At 38.1% G+C, this 19561-nt stretch overlaps 2 protein-coding genes across 2 annotated transcripts in view; both read left to right on the top strand.

The window, feature by feature from the left end:
* The first annotated feature begins 6954 nt into the window (after positions 1-6954).
* Positions 6955-16548, top strand: OR5B12 (olfactory receptor, family 5, subfamily B, member 12). The gene is made up of 3 exons (XM_054240914.2): positions 6955-6972; positions 8296-8390; positions 8896-16548. The coding sequence occupies exon 3, from the start codon at positions 8915-8917 to the stop codon at positions 9857-9859; it is 945 nt and encodes a 314-aa protein (XP_054096889.1). The 5' UTR covers positions 6955-6972; positions 8296-8390; positions 8896-8914; the 3' UTR covers positions 9860-16548.
* The window catches only part of LOC100393207 (olfactory receptor 5B2), a 29215-nt gene continuing 17962 nt past the window's right edge, over positions 8309-19561 (top strand). Inside the window, exons 1-2 of the mRNA XM_035262779.3 lie at positions 8309-8390; positions 8896-8932. The gene's annotated coding sequence lies outside the window, so the exon portion shown is untranslated. The remainder of the gene's footprint in view (positions 8391-8895; positions 8933-19561) is intronic.

Raw genomic sequence — 19561 nt, 5'->3', positions numbered from 1 at the left:
TCAGTTTGCTGAGGATGATGTTCTCCAGATTCATCCATGTCCCTACAAACGACACAAACTCATCATTTCTGATTGCTGCATAATATTCCATGGTGTATATGTGCCACATTTTTCCAATCCAGTAGAAAGAATACTCAAGATAATTTTGAAAAAAATAAGGCTGAAAGACATACACAACCATATATCAAAACTTTTTTAATGGCGATCATTAAAAAAGTTTTGATATATGGTTGTGTATGTCTTTCAGCCTTATTTTTTTCAAAATTATCTTGAGTATTCTTTCTTTATATTTTCATACAAATTTTAGAATCAATTTGTCCATTATCTTAAAAAATAGCTGCTAGGGTTTGGATTGCACTGCATTGGTAGATTAATAATGGGAGAAAAGACTTTTTCTTTTCAAATTCACAATACTAGGTCTTTTGATTCATGAATATAGTATATCCTTCAATCTACTATAGCCTCTTTATGTGCTCTCAATAATGTTTTGTAGTTTTTTTGTGCAGAAGTGTTGTAAAACTAAATTTTTCATATTTATTTTTATATATTTGGTAATTTTGATGCTAGTATGAGGTGCTATTTTTTTTTCTATTTGTTGTTAGTGTATAGAAATATATTTACACTAGTATATTGATCCTGTAACCACTAGCCTTGTTAAATTTATTTATTAATGCTAATATTTCCTCTTTAAATTATCTCAGAATATAAACACTATGAAGAACTAATAAAATAACTTGAGAATTTTTTTTCTTTTTCTGTTTTTTGCCAGGCCTTGCTAAGATTGGTGTTATTTCCACATTAAATAACTAGGTTTAACCATTGAAAATATGTGTGCCTTGAGGTATGTTTTTATCTTAGAGAGAAGGTTTAAAAATTTTTATACTTAGATCTAAGTTTTCTAGGTAAATAGAAGGCTATTAAATTTTTTCTTGATTGTTGTGCTAGTTTTGGTAAGTTTTAGGAATTTGTAAATTTTATATACATTAAAAATTTACTGACTTTAAGTAATTCACAACAGTCTCACCTTAAATTCTTCTTTTTTTTTTTTTTGAGATGGAGTTGTACTCTTGTTGCCCAGGCTGGAGTGCAATGGTGCAATCTTGGCTTAACACCACCTCCACCTCCAGGGTTCAAGTGATTCTTTTGCCTCAGCCTCCTATCTGTGATTACAGGCATGCTTCACCACTCCCAGCAAATTTTGTATTTTTAGTAGAGACGGGATTTTCTCCATGTTGGTCAGGGTGGTCTTGAACTTCCAACCTCAGGTGATTTGCTCACCTCAGTCTCCCAAAGTGCTGGAATTACAGGAGTGAGCCACCATGCCTGGCCACATTAAATTTTTAATGATACCTTTTTTCATTCCAGATATTGGTAATTTGTCCCTTATCTACTTCTTGATTAGTTTTTTCAGGGATTTATAAACAATTAGTATTTTAAAAATACCAAGTTTTGGCTTTGATTTTTAAAAGTTACATGCTTCTTATTATTTCATTAGTATACAATGTAACCTTTAATATCATCTTCTTAAAAACAAATAAACCCATTCAAATGTGGGCAAAAGATATGAAGACACTTTTCAAAAGAAGACATTTATGCGGCCAACAAACATATGAAAAAATGCTCATCATCATTAGAGAAATGCAAATCAAAATCACATTGAGATACCATCTCACACCAGTTAGAATGGCAATCATTAAACAATCTGGAGGCAACAGATGCTGGAGAGGATGTGTAGAAAAAGAAACACTTTTACACTGTTGGTGGGAGTGTAAATTAGTTCAACCATTGTGGAAGACAGTGTGGTGATTCCTCAAGGATCTAGAAGTAGAAATTCCATTTGACCCAGCAATCCCATTACTGGGTGTATATCCAAAGGATATATACAATCCCTTCACTTCTTGTATCATTTTGGATTTCCTTGCATTGGGCTTTGCCTTTCTCTGGTGCCTGTTTGATGACCTTAATAACTAACATCCTGAATTCTATTTCAGGTAATTAAGGATTTATTCTTGTTTTGAACCTATTGTTGGTGAACTAGCGTGATTTTTTGGAGGTGTTAAAGAGCCTTGTTTTATCATATGACCAGGGGTGGTTTCCAGGTTCCTTCTCATTTGGGCAGTCTCTGTCTCAGAGAAGGTCTAGGGCTGAAGGCTATTGTTCAGATTCTTTTGGGGTGTTTCTTCATGATTCTTCATGGGTTGTTTCCATGATGTAGTATTCTCTGCCTTTTCCTATGGATGTGGCTTCCTGTGAGCTGAACTGCTGTGATTGTTGTCTCTCTTTGGGGTCTAGCCAACCAGTGAGCCTACCTGGCTCTGGGCTACTACTAGGGGTGGTCTGCACAGGGTCCTGTGATATGACCCATCTATGGGTCTCTCAGCCAGGGATACCAGTGCCTGTTCCAGGGCAGGTGGTGGGAGCTGGGGAGTGGGGCAGATGCAATGGGCTCTGTGAGTGTTCTTAGCTTTGGTATTTTAATGCTCTATTTTTGTGATGGTTGGCCTTCTGCCAGGAGGTGGCACTTTTCAGAGAGAATCAGTTGTGGTAGTATGGAGAGGAACTGGTGGTGGGCAGGGCCCTAGAACTCCCAAGATTATATGCCCTTTGTCTTCATCTACCATGGTGGGTAGGAAAAGACCACCAGATGGGGGCAGGGCTAGGTGTGTCTGAGCTCAGACTCTCCTTGGGCAGGTCTTGCTGTGGCTTCTGTGGGGAATGGGGGTGATATTTTTCAGGTTACTGAAGTTGTGTACCTAGGAGGATTATGCCTGCCTCTGCCGAGTCATGCAGGTTGTTAGGGAAGTCAGAGAAAGCCAGCAGTCACAGGCCTCACTCAGCTTCTAGACAAACTGAAGGACCAGTTTCATTCCCACCATGCCCCATCCCCTGCAGCTCTGAGTCTGTTTCTAGGTGATGGGGGAGATGGGCTTGAAAACTCACCCCAGGCTACCTGTCTCCCATCTGCAAAAGAAAGGGGCTTCGTTGTTCCCCTGCCTGTGGAATCTGCACAGTAGACTTGAGCCCTTCCCCAAGTTCTGGCCAGGAGGCTTCTTGCCCCATTCAGATTGTTATAGAGCTCAGTGAAAGAGTTCCTTCTCCCTGTGAAGTTTTACTTCTTGCTCCTCTGGCCACCCTCCCAATGGATGGATCCCTGTAGTACCAAGGAGGAATGGGCTGCTTGGGGACCTAGAGAGGTCCCAGGACCTTTCTGCTCCTTCCTTTATCCCTGTATTTCACTCAGCTTTCTAAATTGACTCAGCTCCAGGTAAGGTTGGAGCTTCTCCAGCAAATAGACCTTCAATTCCTCCAGTAGGGGTGTCTGTTCAGGACAGAAGGTCTCCCTTTCCCACTTCTGCAATTGGGACACTCAAAGTATTTGAAGTGTCTCCCGGGTCCTGCTGGAGCAATCCACCTTTTTTCAGAGGGTCTGTGAGTCCTCTCAAGATTGCTGGTTTGTTCTTGCAGCAGTCAATCTGGAACTTAAATTCAGAATGGCAGCCTCCACATGCTGCTCTGTCCAGAGCTATAATCCAGTCCTGCCTCCCATCTGCCATGCTGATCTCCATAGGCTTTCTTTGTTTCTTTTTATCCTTTTCACTTTGACTTTTACTCTTTTTTTTCTCTATTGTATATTTTCAAATAATATGCCTTCAAGTTTACAAATTCTTTCTTCTATTTGATCAATTCTGCTGATGACCTTCTCTATTGCATTTGTTATTTCATGCATTGTATTCTTACACTCCAGGCTTTATGGAGTCTTAAAAATTTTAATCTTTGTTAAACTTCTTATTTTACTCATTTACTGTTTTACTTGTTTCAATTTGTTGTCTCTCTGTGTTCTCTTTTAGTTTGCTAAGCTTCCTTAAAACAGTTATTTTGAATTCTTTGTCAGCCAGTTTGAAGATCTCCCACTCTTTGGGGCTTATTACTGGGAAATTATTATTACTACTATTTTTTAGACAAGGTCTTGCTCTTTCACCAAGGCTGGAATGCAGTGACACAATCATGGCTCATTGCAGCCCTGAACTCCTAGGCTCAAGTGATTCTTCTGCCTAAGCCTCCCTGATATCTGGGACTACAGGCATGTGCCACTATGCTCGCCTAATTTCTTTATCTTTAGTAGAGACAGGGTCTTGCTATGTTGCCCAGGCTTGTCTTAAACTCCTGAACTAAGCATTCCTCCTGCTTTGATCTCCCAAAGTGCTGGGATTACAGGCATGAGCCACTCCACCTGGCTGATAATATTGTTTTGGTGGTAATGTTTCCTTGGTTTTTCATATATTCTTTTGTCCTTCATTGATGTTTGCACATTTGGTGGAGCAGGCACCTCTTTCAACTTTATGTACTGGTTTCATTGGGAAAAGGCTTTCCCTTAAGGGAGAGTGATAAGGCACTGACTGGGAGAGATGTGTAGTTTGGGCTCTGGCAAGGGTGCAGTGACATAATCTTTGTGCTGCTCTGTCAACTTAGGTTGGCATTGGTGAAGACTGCAGGGATTTTTAGAAGCCAAAAATATGGGAATCAATAGCAGCAGTAAAAGCTATTGGGGTATTCAGTGGTGAAGGCCACTGCAATCCTCTCAATCTCTTTTTGTTCCAACAGGGAAATCATGGCTGAGGGAACCACTTTTGGCACAGTGTCCAGTGGGTGCACTTGTAGTTGTGGTGACACTGATATCAGATGCCTGGTGCTTGTGTAACAGTCATGGAGCCAAGATCTGAACCATGGACATGCACAGAGGCACAATCACTTTGAAGTCTGAAGTATTGATGACACCAATGCCTTGGGCATAGATGCCCCACTGCTGTGTTGATAACTCTGTGTGGGGCACAGATGCTTGTGAAGCAGCTGAGAAGCTGATGGCCAAAGTCTAGGCGTGTGCAGAGCTATAGTGGCTCTAAGGTCCAGAGTGTGGGTGGCCCTGGGCTCTGGGCCTCAGGATGCTTAATATTATAGTGGAGTCGGTGCATGGAGCATGTATATACACACAACAACTGGGGCTCTAAGGTGTGGGGTGGGGCTAACCTATAACAGTAGTGACTCCAGTGTTTGAGACATGTGCAAAGTTGGAAGGAATGGTGGCTTCAGCCATGGGGCAGCAAAACAGTGGCTCCTTCTGGGAGCATTGGTGCAGCGGTGTTTCCTTTTCTGGGGGTGCCACTGTGGGGATGGTTGTTGATTGTCTAGGTAGTGAAAAATGGCAGTGTTCTCTGTACAGCAGGTTTCTGGGAAAAATGATGGCACGAATAACATGGTTGATAATGCTAGAAACTGATTTTCTTTGTTCCTAGACATCTCCAGACATCTCAGGTATTTACATATCTCCAACAGTCTTTTCTATGTGGTTATTCCCCCCCAAGCTTTTTTGTTCTACTATGTTGCTACAGATTTTTAAGTGGACCCTTGAGTCTTACTAACGCTATTATCATTCATGGATAATTATTGGTTGATTTTGCTGTGAGGGAAAGAGAATTGTATCTCCTATTCTACCATCTTGTTTATGTGTCACTCTGTTTCTGTTTTGTTTGTCAAGGTTTTGTTTGGGGAGGATGCTGAAATAGAAGCTGACTAGGAAGAAGTCTAGTTATGAAGAACACATACTGGCTTCTTTTGGATTCTGTTAACCTTCTTGAAACTTGGGTCCTTTACTACTTACTTTTCATTTAGTTTGGAATAATCTTTCCCATACTAGTTCTTTGTCATTTTTAAACTTGGCTGAAATCTTAATTTTCCACAGAAAACATTTTGACCAATCAATATAAAGTAAATTTTTTTCTCTCATTTTATGTATACTTATATGCTTATTCCACTCATAATGATATATATGTATATATGTATTTATACATGTATATATGCATATTTGTGCATGTTTCTTACAGAGTTTATTTGCTTACTGCCTATCTTCTCCATTAGATTTAAACACCACAGGCACAAGAATGATGTTTATTTTGCATGGGTCTATGTTCTTAGGTCTCATCACTATGACCAAAACCCGTTTGCAATAAATAAACAGTTGATGAATTCATATTTCTTCTCAACAGTTCAAACATTTAAGGTGAATTGAAAGAAACACAAATCCCTGAGGTCCACATCCCTTACTTAATGATGAAATGTATGTCTCTGTCACCTAGTATTTATATCAAATCAGTCTTGAAGGACATGCTGTGGCTTAAATTTGTGCATTACTCGAGAATAACTGAAAGTAACATAAATATACTCATGATCTTCCACAACAAGCAGAGCTGGATCCCATAGATACTTTAATCACCTGATTTCCAGTTATGTGAGATAAAGCATTTTGTGGCGCTCATAGAGTATGTGTCCCCTGAGAGCTCCACAACCATATAATTACCTCCTGATTCCCTCTTTTCAACTGTTCAAGTATTTATATGATTCCATTTGGCTTCACATTAAAGGGAGCAGCCCCGGAACCAGAGTCACTTTGACCATTTATTTATTCATCTGATTGTTAACAGTCATCTAGTTGTAACTATGACCTTCGCCAAAACTAATATATAGCAAGGAGCCTGCAACAATGTCCAGGAAAAGACCGCAATAATAATTATGTTAATGGCTGTTATGATTACTACCCCTTACCAAGTATAAGAAATTTTAGGATTTCTATTCTTTTCCTACCATAGCGGGAGTTTTCAGGCTGGATTTTCTTGGGGCTATCTTTTATTATTTTATTTTTTATAGATTCAGCTATTGATCCTCCAATTGGGTAAGTGACTTATCTACAAAGAAAGAGCAGTAAATACAAGAGTAGAGTTCTTGTTAGTTGATTATAAAGCCAATAGCATTTTTCTTTTAATTTCTCTCTGCCTTTAAAGAACTTTAAGCCTTTGGCCAAACATTCAAGAGAAGTCTCCAAAAAGTTGTTTTCCTTCTTTAAAGGACTGAATTTCTGATGTGACCTTTACTTATACATGAAGGTGCGAGACTTGAATTTTGTATTTCTCAGGGAGAAAGGTAAGCCTTCAGATCAAATCTATTGTCTGCACAAAGTTGCAGGGGCAGAGGTAACTGGAAAAATGCATCGAGGTAACTAGAAAAATGCATCAAGGTACCCATTTCTTCTTTGGTTTAATCAGAGATTTGGCTTGACTATTTTGAATATTTCTTTTATCTGTTTCAGACATCCAGAGGCTATATATGTTGAGTCTCCCTAATCTAAAACATTTGGGAACAGCTGTGCTTTGGATTTTAGATTTTTTTGAATTTTGGAATATATGTCTGTTTATAATGAGATATATTGAGGACGAAACTCAAATTTAAACAAAAATTTATTTGTTTTATATACACGTTATATCCATAGCCTAAGTGATTTTATATAATATTTTAAATAATTTTTTGCATGAAACAAAGTTTGTGTTACACACTTATGTGTGGAGCATCATGTTGGTTCTTAAATAGTTTTGGATTTGGGAGCATTTTTGACCTTGGATTTTTGGATTAGGGATGCTAAACTTGTATTTCTAAGCAATAATGAATTTCTGTTAGAATATGTATACTTACCATGTGACATAAAACAAAGTACAAGAAGCCCTTGAGTCCCTGCTTTACAAAGAATAAGCTTACATTACTTTGAACAAGTTATTTAAACTATTTATTTCTCAGTTTTCTGTTTCAGGAAATATGATAATATTAGTTCTCCTGACTAATCCTAGAGTTGTTGAGATAATCAAGTGGGATATCAACATAAAATTTTACTTTAATCTGGAAGACCATATTAATATTTTAAAAGAAGAGAGAGACCAAAGGAATGGTGATTAATAAATGAGGAAGAAATCAGGCTTAAAATCCAGTTATAAAATGCACTGAAATAGAGATGTGCGAAATTACATAAGGCACAACCAACTATTGGAATGAGGAGACCTGATTTCGAGTTCTAATTCTGCCACTGAAAATATCTGGTCATTGGACACATAATTTATAAACTATATTATAGACTGACTGATGATCTGCAGTGTAGATGTAATTAACATCCATCACACAGTTCTGAGCAAATGAGAAAGCAATTCTCTATCCTTGGGAATGGAGACTAAGAATATTCTGAACTTAAACATGGTATTTATCAGTTTAGATGTCTGTCTCAGTCCTCTAAATATCCCGAAGTTAGGGAATGTATCTTGTGCATTAATGTAAGCCTGGCAATTAGCACACAATGTGGTGCTTCATTCAAAATTAGTGCTTGTAGAGAAAATGAAGAAATTAACACATTCAGAAATTTATGTTTATTGGTCGATTGGTTGGTATTACTAAAGAGTCATGTTCCTTTTTAACTTTTTGAAGATATTTAAGGGTTGGAAAAACATTTGTGAATGCAGTTATTATCATTTAACTGAGATCCAGAAAGGTATGCTATTTGCATGAAGCCAAGAAAACTGGTAAGTATATTTGATTCCTAATTTAATGCTTTTCCATACTTCACATTGACTTCCAATGATAGATTTAATTATTTCGTCAGGCAGTTAGTCAATTAAATGAATTACTATCTTGTGCCAAGTTTAGTTGAATGTAAAAGGTTTAAAGGAAATTTTCTTTGTGATGAAGAACTAAGGCTTTAATTCAAAGTGACTTGGCTTTACATTTCACCCGTTCCAATGAATTAGTCTGATGATCTTGTATGAATCTTTCCTTCTGTACCTTAGTTCACTAACCTATGAAGTTAGGAGATTAAGATGGAGTATCTCCAAAACCATTTTATTAAGAATGTTCTATGAATTAGTTTAATTTAAAGTTGTATTTTGTTGTTATGGGGATGTTTTAGATCCAGGACTCCTGGAAACAAATAATTGCAATACTGAAATAAGGCACAAAATGAGCATACTGACTGATCTCACTAGTACTCCCTCCATTTATCATTCTGGTTCTGTCTTCTCATTTCTACAGGGCAGCTACACAATTCCCAATGGAGAACAACACAGAGGTAACTGAATTCATTCTTGTGGGGTTAACTGATGACCCAAAACTGCAGATCCCACTCTTCATAGTCTTTTTTTTCATCTACTTCATCACTCTGGTTGGGAACCTGGGGATGATTGAATTGATTCTACTGGACTCCCAACTCCACACCCCCATGTATTTCTTCCTCAGTAACCTCTCTTTGGTAGACTTTGGTTATTCCTCAGCTGTCACTCCCAAGGTGATGGTAGGATGCCTCACAGGAGACAAACACATATTATATGATGCTTGTGTCACACAATTCTTCTTCTTTGTAGCCTTTATCACTGTAGAAAATTTTCTTCTGGCATCAATGGCCTATGACCGCTATACAGCAGTGTGTAAACCCCTGCGTTACACCACCACCATGACTACAAATATATGTGCTTGCCTGACCATAGGCTCCTACATCTGTGGTTTCCTGAATGCATCCATTCATACTGGGAACACTTTCAGGCTCTCCTTCTGTAGATCCAATGTAGTTGAACACTTTTTCTGTGATGCTCCTCCTCTCCTGGCTCTCTCATGTTCAGGCAATTACATTAGAGAGATGGTTATTTTTATTGTGGTGGGATTCAATGACCTCTTTTCTATCCTGGTAATTTTGATCTCCTATTTATTTATATTTATCACCATCCTGAAGATGCACTCATCTGAAGGACGCAAGAAGGCCTTTTCCACCTGTGCTTCCCACCTTACTGCAGTTTCCATCTTTTATGGGACAGGCATCTTTATGTACTTACAACCTAGCTCCAGCCATCCCATGGGCACTGACAAAATGGCATCTGTGTTTTATGCCATAGTCATTCCCATGTTGAATCCACTGGTCTACAGTCTGAGGAACAAAGAGGTTAAGAGTGCCTTTAAAAAGACTGTAAGGAAGGCAAAGGCCTCTATAGGATTCATATTTTAATTATATAGAATTTACAATAAGACAATTTCTTCCACCTCATATTTATCGTTGTCTACTAAGTCCAGTATTTGGGCTTCCTCCTGTAGAGTTTCTATTGACTGTTTTCTTAAACATGTGATTGGCCATACTTTCCTCATTCTTTAAGTGACACATTTTTTGTTGTTAAAATCTAGACATTTTAAATATTTATTATTATTATTTCAGTTAGCATATTCTCAAAATCATGTCTTCCCTCCCATCTAGGCTTTGCTTTTGTTGGTGGTACTTTTGTTTGTTTAGCGATTTTCCTGAGTTACTTATGTTACTTCTGTATTTCTTGTTGCATGTAGGCACTGAAATTTCTACTCAGTTAGGTTAGTGGTCAACTAACAATTGGACAGATATCTTTAAGTGCTTTAAATTGCTAATTCTCTGAAGCCTTATGCCTGGGATTCTGATATGTGTGTTGGAGCATGTTTGCAGCGCTCCAGCAGTTTCAATTCTACCTTTAATCTTCACGGCCTCTTTGTGCAGAGCCTCAAGGTTAGCCACAAATGAAACATCAGGTCTTTCCTGTGCATACATAGGGCCTTGCCCATGTACATATTTTTTGTAATCCCCAGGAATATATGGGAGCTTTTCAAAGCCCTCTATGGATTTCTGATGCCCTCATAAATTTTTTACGAGTTTGGTTAGATTATTGTTTGCCCCAACTGATATTTACATTTTCAGGCAATTGCTGCTTAATGCTTTGACAAACACTCTAGGAATAAAAATTTCTCACTGAGTGAACTGAGTCTGGTGAAATAAAGACAAAATTGTAAATGGGGTTTTCCTAGAAAGCTGCCAAATAGGTGAAACAGTGACAATTCTCTGGGAAGCAGGGCCTTTAGCAATCTCCAACATTTTTTGTTCACTTTAATGGTTATTAGGCCGATATTTTTCTCAGCTACCATAGTTCCATGTGTGCTAGTTTTTAAGGTTACCACAGAGCTGGGGGATAAAGCAAGTTAACGTGCCACAAAACTCACCGTTGATACTGAGATTCAGTCATTGTTCTTGAATGAATACTTACTGAATTGTTGCATGCCCTTGGTTAGTTTCTAGAGTTTCAAACATTTTTATGATAGACACTTTTGCTGGTGTTATCATTGCTTTTATGGAAAAGCAGATTTTTGGAGGTCCTTTCTTTGCCATTCTGGAAATGTTTATTCAACACTTTTTGAAATTAAAAAAAAATTTTTTTGATAGAGTCTCACTCTGTTACTCAGGGTGGAGTGCAGTGGGACCCTCTTGGCTCACTGCAACCTCCACCTCCTGGGTTCAAGCAATTCCCGTGCCTCAGCCTCCTGAGTAGCTGGAATTACAGGCTCACACCACCAAGCCTGGCTAATTTTTTTGCATATTTTTAGTGGAGATGAGGTTTCACCATGTTGACCAGATTGGTCTTGAACGCCTGGCCTCAAGTGATCCACCTGCCTTGGCCTCCCAAAGTGCTGAGATTACTTGCATGAGCCACAACATCTGGCCTTATTCTATCCTTTCAGATTTAAGCTTCCTTTATTATATCCTCTCTAAGAAAATTATTTAATTTTTCATAATATATTATAATTTACAATTATATATTTATCTGTGTTTTTTTTAATCCCCAAAGAATTTGCATTTTTATTTATTATTTTTTTTTCTTTTTCTTCATTTTTTTTTTCTTTTTTTTTCTTCTTTTTTTTTATTGCATTTTAGGTTTTGGGGTACATGTGCAGAGCATGCAATACAGTTGCATAGGTACATACAGGGCAGTGTGTTTTGTTTGCTTTCTCCCCTTCACCCACATTTGGTATTTCTCCCCTGGCAATCCCTCCCCACCTCCCCCTCCCACTGGCCCTCCCCTTTTCCCCCTATAGACCCCAGTGTTTAGTACTCCCCTCTCTGTGTCCATGTGTTCTCATTTTTCATCACCCACCTATGAGTGAGAATATGCGGTATTTCATTTTCTGTTCTTGTGTCAGTTTGCTGAGAATGATGTTCTCCAGATTCATCCATGTCCCTATAAACGACACGAACTCATCATTTCTGATTGCTGCATAATATTCCATGGTGTATATGTGCCACATTTTCCCAATCCAGTCTATCATCAATGGGCATTTGGGTTGATTCCAGGTCTTTGCTATTGTAAACAGTGCTGCAATGCGTCCTCCCAAGCCTAAACCAGGAGTTTGTTTTTAATGTCTCCTCATTAGACCAAAGTCTATTCATGTAGGTACTTTTTTGTTTTGCTCTGTGTACTTTGGATTTAACACAATGGCTAACACCTATACATTTCATATTCAAATTGCTGAAAACAAATTTAAGAAGAAAACTATAAATACATTCAAAGGAAAAAAGACACATTATATACAGAGGAACAAAAACAAGGTTCACTGCAATTTTCTCATCAGAAACAGGATAGGACAGAAAACATTTGTCAAATGCTGAAATAATAAAGAAAAGACCCTGTTAAACAAAGTGAATATATTCAAAAATCAGAGAGAAATAAAGACATTTTTCAGACACACATGCTGAAAGCTCATTGTCAGCAGCCCTTCACTGCAAGAAATACTGAAGAACCTCTTCAGGCATAAGAAATATGATGCCAATCAATAACTTACATTTGTGCAAAGAAATGAAGAGCAGTGAAAATGAGACAGACTGACTGCAGACCTACTCTTTTTGTATTTTTAATTCCTTTAAAAGGTATTTGTCTAAATCATAATAGTAAGAATATACTGTATATTTATTTATAGAATATGTAAAAGGAAAATGTATAATAATAATATAAAATATGAGAGTGCATAATTGTCAGTGTATGTTTGCAACATCCTTAAACTACTTGCAAAATGGCACAATATTATGAAGAAGCGTACTTTCATGAATTCCAGACATATATTGTAAACTCTAGGGCAATAACTAAAACAATTTTTAAGAGAGGCATTTAATAAGTCAATAGTGGAGATAAAATGGAATCATTAACATATTTAATAATTTAAACAGGAAAAGAAGACAAAAGAAACAAAGAAAACATGGAACAAATAGAAAAACACTAGGAAGATTGTAGGGCTTTTTTGGTTTGCTAGTTTTGTATTTGTTTTTTTTTTGAGACAGAGCCTCACTGTGTCACCCAGGCTGGAGTGCAGTGGTGTGAGCTCAGTTCATGGCAACCTTTGCCTCCCGGGTTCAAGTGATTCTCCTGCCTCAGCCTCCTGAGTAGCTGGGATTACAGGTGTGTGCCACCATGCCTGGTTAATTTTTGCATTGTTAGTAGAGACGGGGTTTCGCCATGGTGCTTAGGCTGGTCTTGAACTCCTAGCCTCAAGTGATTTTCCTGCCTTGGCCTCCCAAAGTGCTGGAATTACAGGTGTGAGCCACTGCACCTGGCCTGATGGTAGATTTTAATTCATTGTGTCAATGAGTACATTAAATATGGTGTAAACTTAGCAAATTGAAAAAGAGTGTTAGATATGTTTTTTTAAAAAAAGACCCACTGCATGCCATCTACAAGAAATTTACTTTAAATATGAAGGCATAAAATTAGTTTACTTGAAATAAGCCACTGATATACTGGAGCTTTTTTAAAATTTTGTCGTTTTCTACTATAATAAACTACTATTATGAATTGGTATTTAATAAGGAAGCCTGAGAACCGAGCCAAATGTGCTCCTCTTTCGTGGCTTTTCTTTTTATTTTCTTGCCCAGCTAATTGAGTTGGAATTCCTGTAGTGAACATAGTTGATACAACATCATGGCCAGTGCATAAGCAAGTCAAGATAACGTGAATAAGCAGAGACACAGAAGGATGTCATTTCCCCCCACATTTAAGACACAGCATTACAATGCTATCTCTTTGATGTTTGGTATGTGGTGTCAAGGAGTCTAGTCATGGCCTGTTAGGGAGGTTAAGGGATATGACATGGCATCTTATAACATAAAGCAGAAGTGGCAGTGGAACCTGATAAGTTTCTCTCCACCATCACTATCCCTGCCTATCATGAATGTGGGGGGTATGTGAAGAGAGAGGTGACAATCTTGGATGTATACAACAGAAATAAACTCTGTCTAACTTAAACAAAAAAGAATTTATTGGAAGAATAATGGTGTGCTCCCAGAACCAAGAAGAAAATTCGATAATTAGACTGGAAGTAATTAGTTACAGGAAGTGAGAGTGCAGAAATGAAGTGAGTAATTAGTTACAGGAAGTGAGAGTGCAGAAAATGAAGATGATGGTAATGCTTACTTGATATGGTTGGTGGGAGCACATAAGTTAATAAAGTGCTTAAAATAGAGCCTTGCAGAGGCAAGATCAAACCACTGGAACAGTTTGGTTAAGACAATTCTTCCAGTACATTTACCCCTTCTATCCTTTTGCACTAGTACCTTTGGTCACTGCTATCAGTGGTGCTTTTAGTCATTTGCTAATGCCACAGGCCACAGTATCCAGTACAAATAAATTCTAACTGTCCTGACTTCTGGGTGTTACTCACTGTCTACTGTTGACTGAGGCAAGTTTGTTTACTGGCAGTGAAGATGTGAGCATGGTAAGCAGAATTACAAAAAGAACTGTTCTCATTTATATAGCATCCTACTACAGTTGCACTGTTCTTTGTGTTTTACATATCTTATCTCATTTGATCTTGACAACTCCATGACAGGTAGTATTGTTATTATTACTGTTTTACTAATGAGGAAAGTATGGCTTAATGACACTAAGACATTTGCCCATGTTCCAGGACAGTTTAGGCAGAATCGGGATTTGGATCCTGAACACCATTTTCTTGTTTGTTTCTTTGTTTTTGTGTTCTTGAGACAAAGTCTTGCTCTGTTGCTCAGGTTGGAGTGCAGTCACCATCTCAGCTCACTGCAGCCTATGCCTCCTGGGTTTAAGTGATTCTCCTGCCTCAGTCTCCTGAGTAGCTGAGACTACAGGCAGATACCAGCACACCCAGCTAATTTTTGTATTTTTAGTAGTGACAGCGTTTCACCATGTTGGCCAGGCTGGTCTTGAACCCCTGACCTCAAGTGATCTGCCCACCTCAGCCTCCCAAAGTGCTGAGATTACAGGTGTGAGCCACTGTGCCCAGCTGAACATTGTCATACAGTTTTCCACTAGGTTTCACATAGTAGAAAACTATAAAACAGTTCTTGAACACTGTTACACAGTCTTCCACCAAGTTTCACATTGTGGGAATCTGTAAAATATAGGAAGAGTTGGGGTAAAAGACTGCCAGAAAAAAGTTACACGTCTGCCTCTGGTGTCCTTATTATAGACTGTCTCTGCATAAAAATACATCTGGAAAGTTTTTGATAAGTACTAGGGTTGTTCAACTTTATATCTCAGTGGGTAAATTCAGTACACTAAAGATGAAAATGGTCTCCAATTTGCTTTGTCAGCTTAAACAGTGAACATTTTAATTCTCTTCTGGCTTATTTTTAGCTTGTTAATTATTTAATACGACTCCAACCTTATAATTATGTGGCAAGATATTTGGAATTAACTTGTCGTGGCTTCCAATGCCCCTAAGGGATATATTACTTATTTTGGAGATAATGAACACTCTTAGAAACGAGTGGAGGCTCTCTTACAAAAAAGCAAGACTTTATAATTGCTCCTTATAGCTAGTGTGTTTGTTGACAGTTTAGTATGTACCAGGCTCTATTTTAAGCACTTTATTAACTTATGTGCTCCCACCAACCATATCTAGTAAGCATTACCATCATCTTCATTTTATTTTTATTTATATAAATTTAATGAGTACAAGTAGAATTGTGTTATATGGATATATTGTGTAGTGCTGAAGTTTGGGCCTTTGGAGTAACTATCACCTGAATAATGCAATTGTATTCATCAAGAAAATTTTCATTTGTCACCTGCTCCCACTTTTCTACCCTTCTGAGTCTGCAATGTCTATTATTTCACACTTCATGTTCATGTGTACACATTATTTCACTTCCTCTTATAAGTAAGAACGTGTGGTATTTGACTTTCTGAGTTATTTTGCTAAAGACAACAGCCTCAAGTTTCATCCATGTTATTGCGAAAGACATGATTTTATTCTTTTTTATGGTAGAGTGGTATTCCATGGTGTGTGTGTATATATGTGTGTATGTATGTGTGTGTGTATATACATGTGTGTATATATATGTGTATGTGCATATATCTATATATATCACATTTTCTTTATTCCCTTCTCTATTGATGGAAACTTACTTTGAGCCCATATCTTGGGCATTGTGAATAGTGCTGCGATAAAAATACAAATGCAGATATATTTTTCATGCAAACATTTTTTTTTTCCTTTGGGTAGATAGCTAGTAGTGGGATTGCTGGATTGAATGGTAGTTCCATTTTTAGTTATTTGAGAAATCTCCACATTGTTTTCCATAAAGCTTGTACTAGTTTACATTCCCAACAGCAGTGTGTAAGTTCTTTTCTTTCAGTAGCCTCACCCAAATCTGTCTCTTTTTTTTTTTAATTTTTAACAATAGCAATTCTTCCTGGTGTAAAATGATATCTCACTGTGCTTTTAATTAGTATTTCTATGATGATTAGCAATGCTGAATATTTTTTATGTGCTTGTGGACCATTTCTATGTCTTTTGAAAAATATCTCTTCATGGCCTTTGTCCACTTTTTATGTATTTATTTTTATTGGATTATAGGTTTTGGGGTACATGAGCAGAGCATGCAAGACAGTTGCGTAGGTACACACATGGCAGTGTGCTTTGCTTTTCTTCTCCCCTTCACCCACATTTGGCATTTCTCCCCAGGCTATCCCTCCCCATCTCCCCCTCCCACTGGTCCTCCCCTTTTCCCCCCAATAGACCCCAGTGTTTAGTACTCCCCTTTCTGTGTCCATGTGTTCTCATTTTTATCACCCCCCTATGAGTGAGAATATGTGGTGTTTCATTTTCTGTTCTTGTGTCAGTTTGCTGAGGATGATGTTCTCCAGATTCATCCATGTCCCTACAAACGACACAAACTCATCATTTCTGATTGCTGCATAATATTCCATGGTGTATATTGCCACATTTTTCCAATCCAGTCTATTATCAATGGGCATTTGGGTTGATTCCAGGTCTTTGCTATTGTAAACAGTGCTGCAATGAACATTCGTGTACATGTGTCCTTATAGTAGAACGATTTATAGTCTTTTGGATATATACCCAGTAATGGGATTGCTGGGTCAAATGGAATTTCTATTTCTAAGGCCTTGAGGAATCGCCACACTGTCTTCCACAATGGTTGAACTAATTTACACTCCCACCAACAGTGTAAAAGTGTTCCTTTTTCTCCACATCCTCTCCAGCATCTGTTGTCTCCAGATTTTTTAATGATCGCCATTCTAACTGGCGTGAGATGGTATCTCAATGTGGTTTTGATTTGCATCTCTCTGATGACCAGTGACGATGAGCATTTTTTCATGTGATTGTTGGCCTCATATATGTCTTCTTTCGTAAAGTATCTGTTCATATCCTTTGCCCACTTTTGAATGGGTTTGTTTGTTTTTTTCCTGTAAATCTGTTTGAGTTCTTTGTAAATTCTGGATATCAGCCCTTTGTCAGATGGGTAGACTGCGAAAATTTTTTCCCATTCTGTTGGTTGCCGATCCACTCTAGTGACTGTTTCTTTTGCCGTGCAGAAGCTGTGGAGTTTCATTAGGTCCCATTTGTCTATTTTGGCTTTTGTTGCCAATGCTTTTGGTGTTTTGTTCATGAAGTCCTTGCCTACTCCTATGTCCTGGATAGTTTTGCCTAGATTTCCTTCTAGGGTTTTTATGGTGCCAGGTCTTATGTTTAAGTCTTTAATCCATCTGGAGTTAATTTTAGTGTAAGGTGTCAGGAAGGGGTCCAGTTTCTGCTTTCTGCACATGGCTAGCCAGTTTTCCCAACACCATTTGTTAAACATGGAATCCTTGCCCCATTGCTTGTTTTTGTCAGGTTTATCAAAGATTGTATAGTTGTATGTATGTTGTGTTGCCTCAGATGCCTCTGTTTTGTTCCATTGGTCTATATCTCTGTTTTGGTACCAGTACCATGCTGTTTTGATTACTGTAGCCTTGTAGTATAGTTTGAAATCCGGTAGTGTGATGCCCCCCGCTGTGTTCTTTTTGCTTAGAATTGACTTGGCTATGCGGGCTCTCTTTTGGTTCCATATGAAGTTCATGGTGGTTTTTTCCAGTTCTGTGAAGAAAGTCAATGGTAGCTTGATGGGGATAGCGTTGATTCTGTAAATTACTTTGGGCAGTATAGCCATTTTCATGATATTAATTCTTCCTAACCTGGAATGTTTCTCCATCTGTTTGTGTCCTCTCTGATTTCGTTGAGCAGTGGTTTTAGTTCTCCTTGAAGAGGTCTCTTACGTTCCTTGTGAGTTGTATTCCAAGGTATTTTATTCTTTTTGTAGCAATTGCGAATCAACATTCAGGGTGTCCACTCAGAGACCCAATAGAAAAGTCAGCAACTATGCAGATGACCAGCGGACAAATCCACAAAGATGGGAAGAAACCAGCGCAAAAAGGAGGAAAACACCCGAAACCAGAACACCTCGCCTCCTAGAAAGGACCAAAACTCCTCACCAGCAAGGGAACAAAGCTGGATGGAGAATGACTGCGACGAAATGACGGAATTAGACTTCAGAAGATGGATAATGAGAAACTTTTGTGAGCTAAAAGATCATGTATTAAATCAATGCAAAGAAACTAAGAACCTTGAAAAAAGATTTGAAAAAAGATTCGAGGAAATGATAACAAGAATGGATAACTTAGAGAGGAATATGAATGAATTAAAGGAGCTGAAAAACACAATACGAGAACTTCGCGAAGCATGCACAAGTTTCAATAGCCGAATTGACCAAGCAGAAGAAAGAATATCTGAAGTCGAAGACCAACTCAATGAAATAAAACGAGAAACCAAGATTAGAGAAAAAAGCGCAAAAAGGAATGAACAAAGTCTCCAAGAAATGTGGGACTATGTGAAAAGACCTAACCTACGTTTGATATGTGTACCAGAAGGGGACGAAGAGAATGAATCCAAGCTGGAAAATACTCTTCAGGACATCATCCAGGAAAATTCCCCCACCTAGCAAGACAGGCCAACACTCAATTTCAGGAAATTCAGAGAACACCACAAAGATATTCCGCAAGAAGAGCAACCACAAGGCACATAATCGTCAGATTCAACAGGGTTGAAATAAAGGAGAGAATACTAAGGGCAGCCAGAGAGAAAGGTCGGGTCACCCACAAAGGGAAGCCCATCAGACTCACAGCAGATCTCTCGGCAGAAACACTACAAGCCAGAAGAGAGTGGGGGCCAATATTCAACATTCTTAAAGAAAAGAACTTTCAACCCAGAATTTCATATCCAGCCAAACTGAGCTTCAGAAGTGAAGGAAAAATAAAATCCTTTGTGAACAAGCAAGTACTCAGAGATTTTGTCACCACCAGGCCTGCTTTACAAGAGCTCCTAAAAGAGGCACTACACATAGAAAGGATCAACCAGTACCAGCCATTCCAAAATCAAACTGAATGCTAAAGAGCATCAACATAATGAAGAATCTACAACAACTAACAGGCAAAACAGCCACTTAGCATCAAAATGGCAGTATCAAATTCACACATAAGAATATTATCCCTAAATGTAAATGGACTAAATGCAGCAATCAAAAGACACAGACTGGCAAATTGGATAAAAAGCC

Source organism: Callithrix jacchus, chromosome 10 (assembly GCF_049354715.1).
Source record: "Callithrix jacchus isolate 240 chromosome 10, calJac240_pri, whole genome shotgun sequence".
In the NCBI taxonomy this organism is placed as follows: Eukaryota; Metazoa; Chordata; class Mammalia; order Primates; family Cebidae; genus Callithrix; species Callithrix jacchus.
Note: the sequence above shows the minus strand (reverse complement) of the source record. Positions and strands in the feature narration are given on the sequence as shown.

What these genes read in the sequence shown, in the direction of transcription:
- OR5B12 (XM_054240914.2), top strand. Translation starts at nt 8,915, where the DNA reads ATGGAGAACAACACAGAGGTAACTGAATTCATTCTTGTGGGGTTAACT.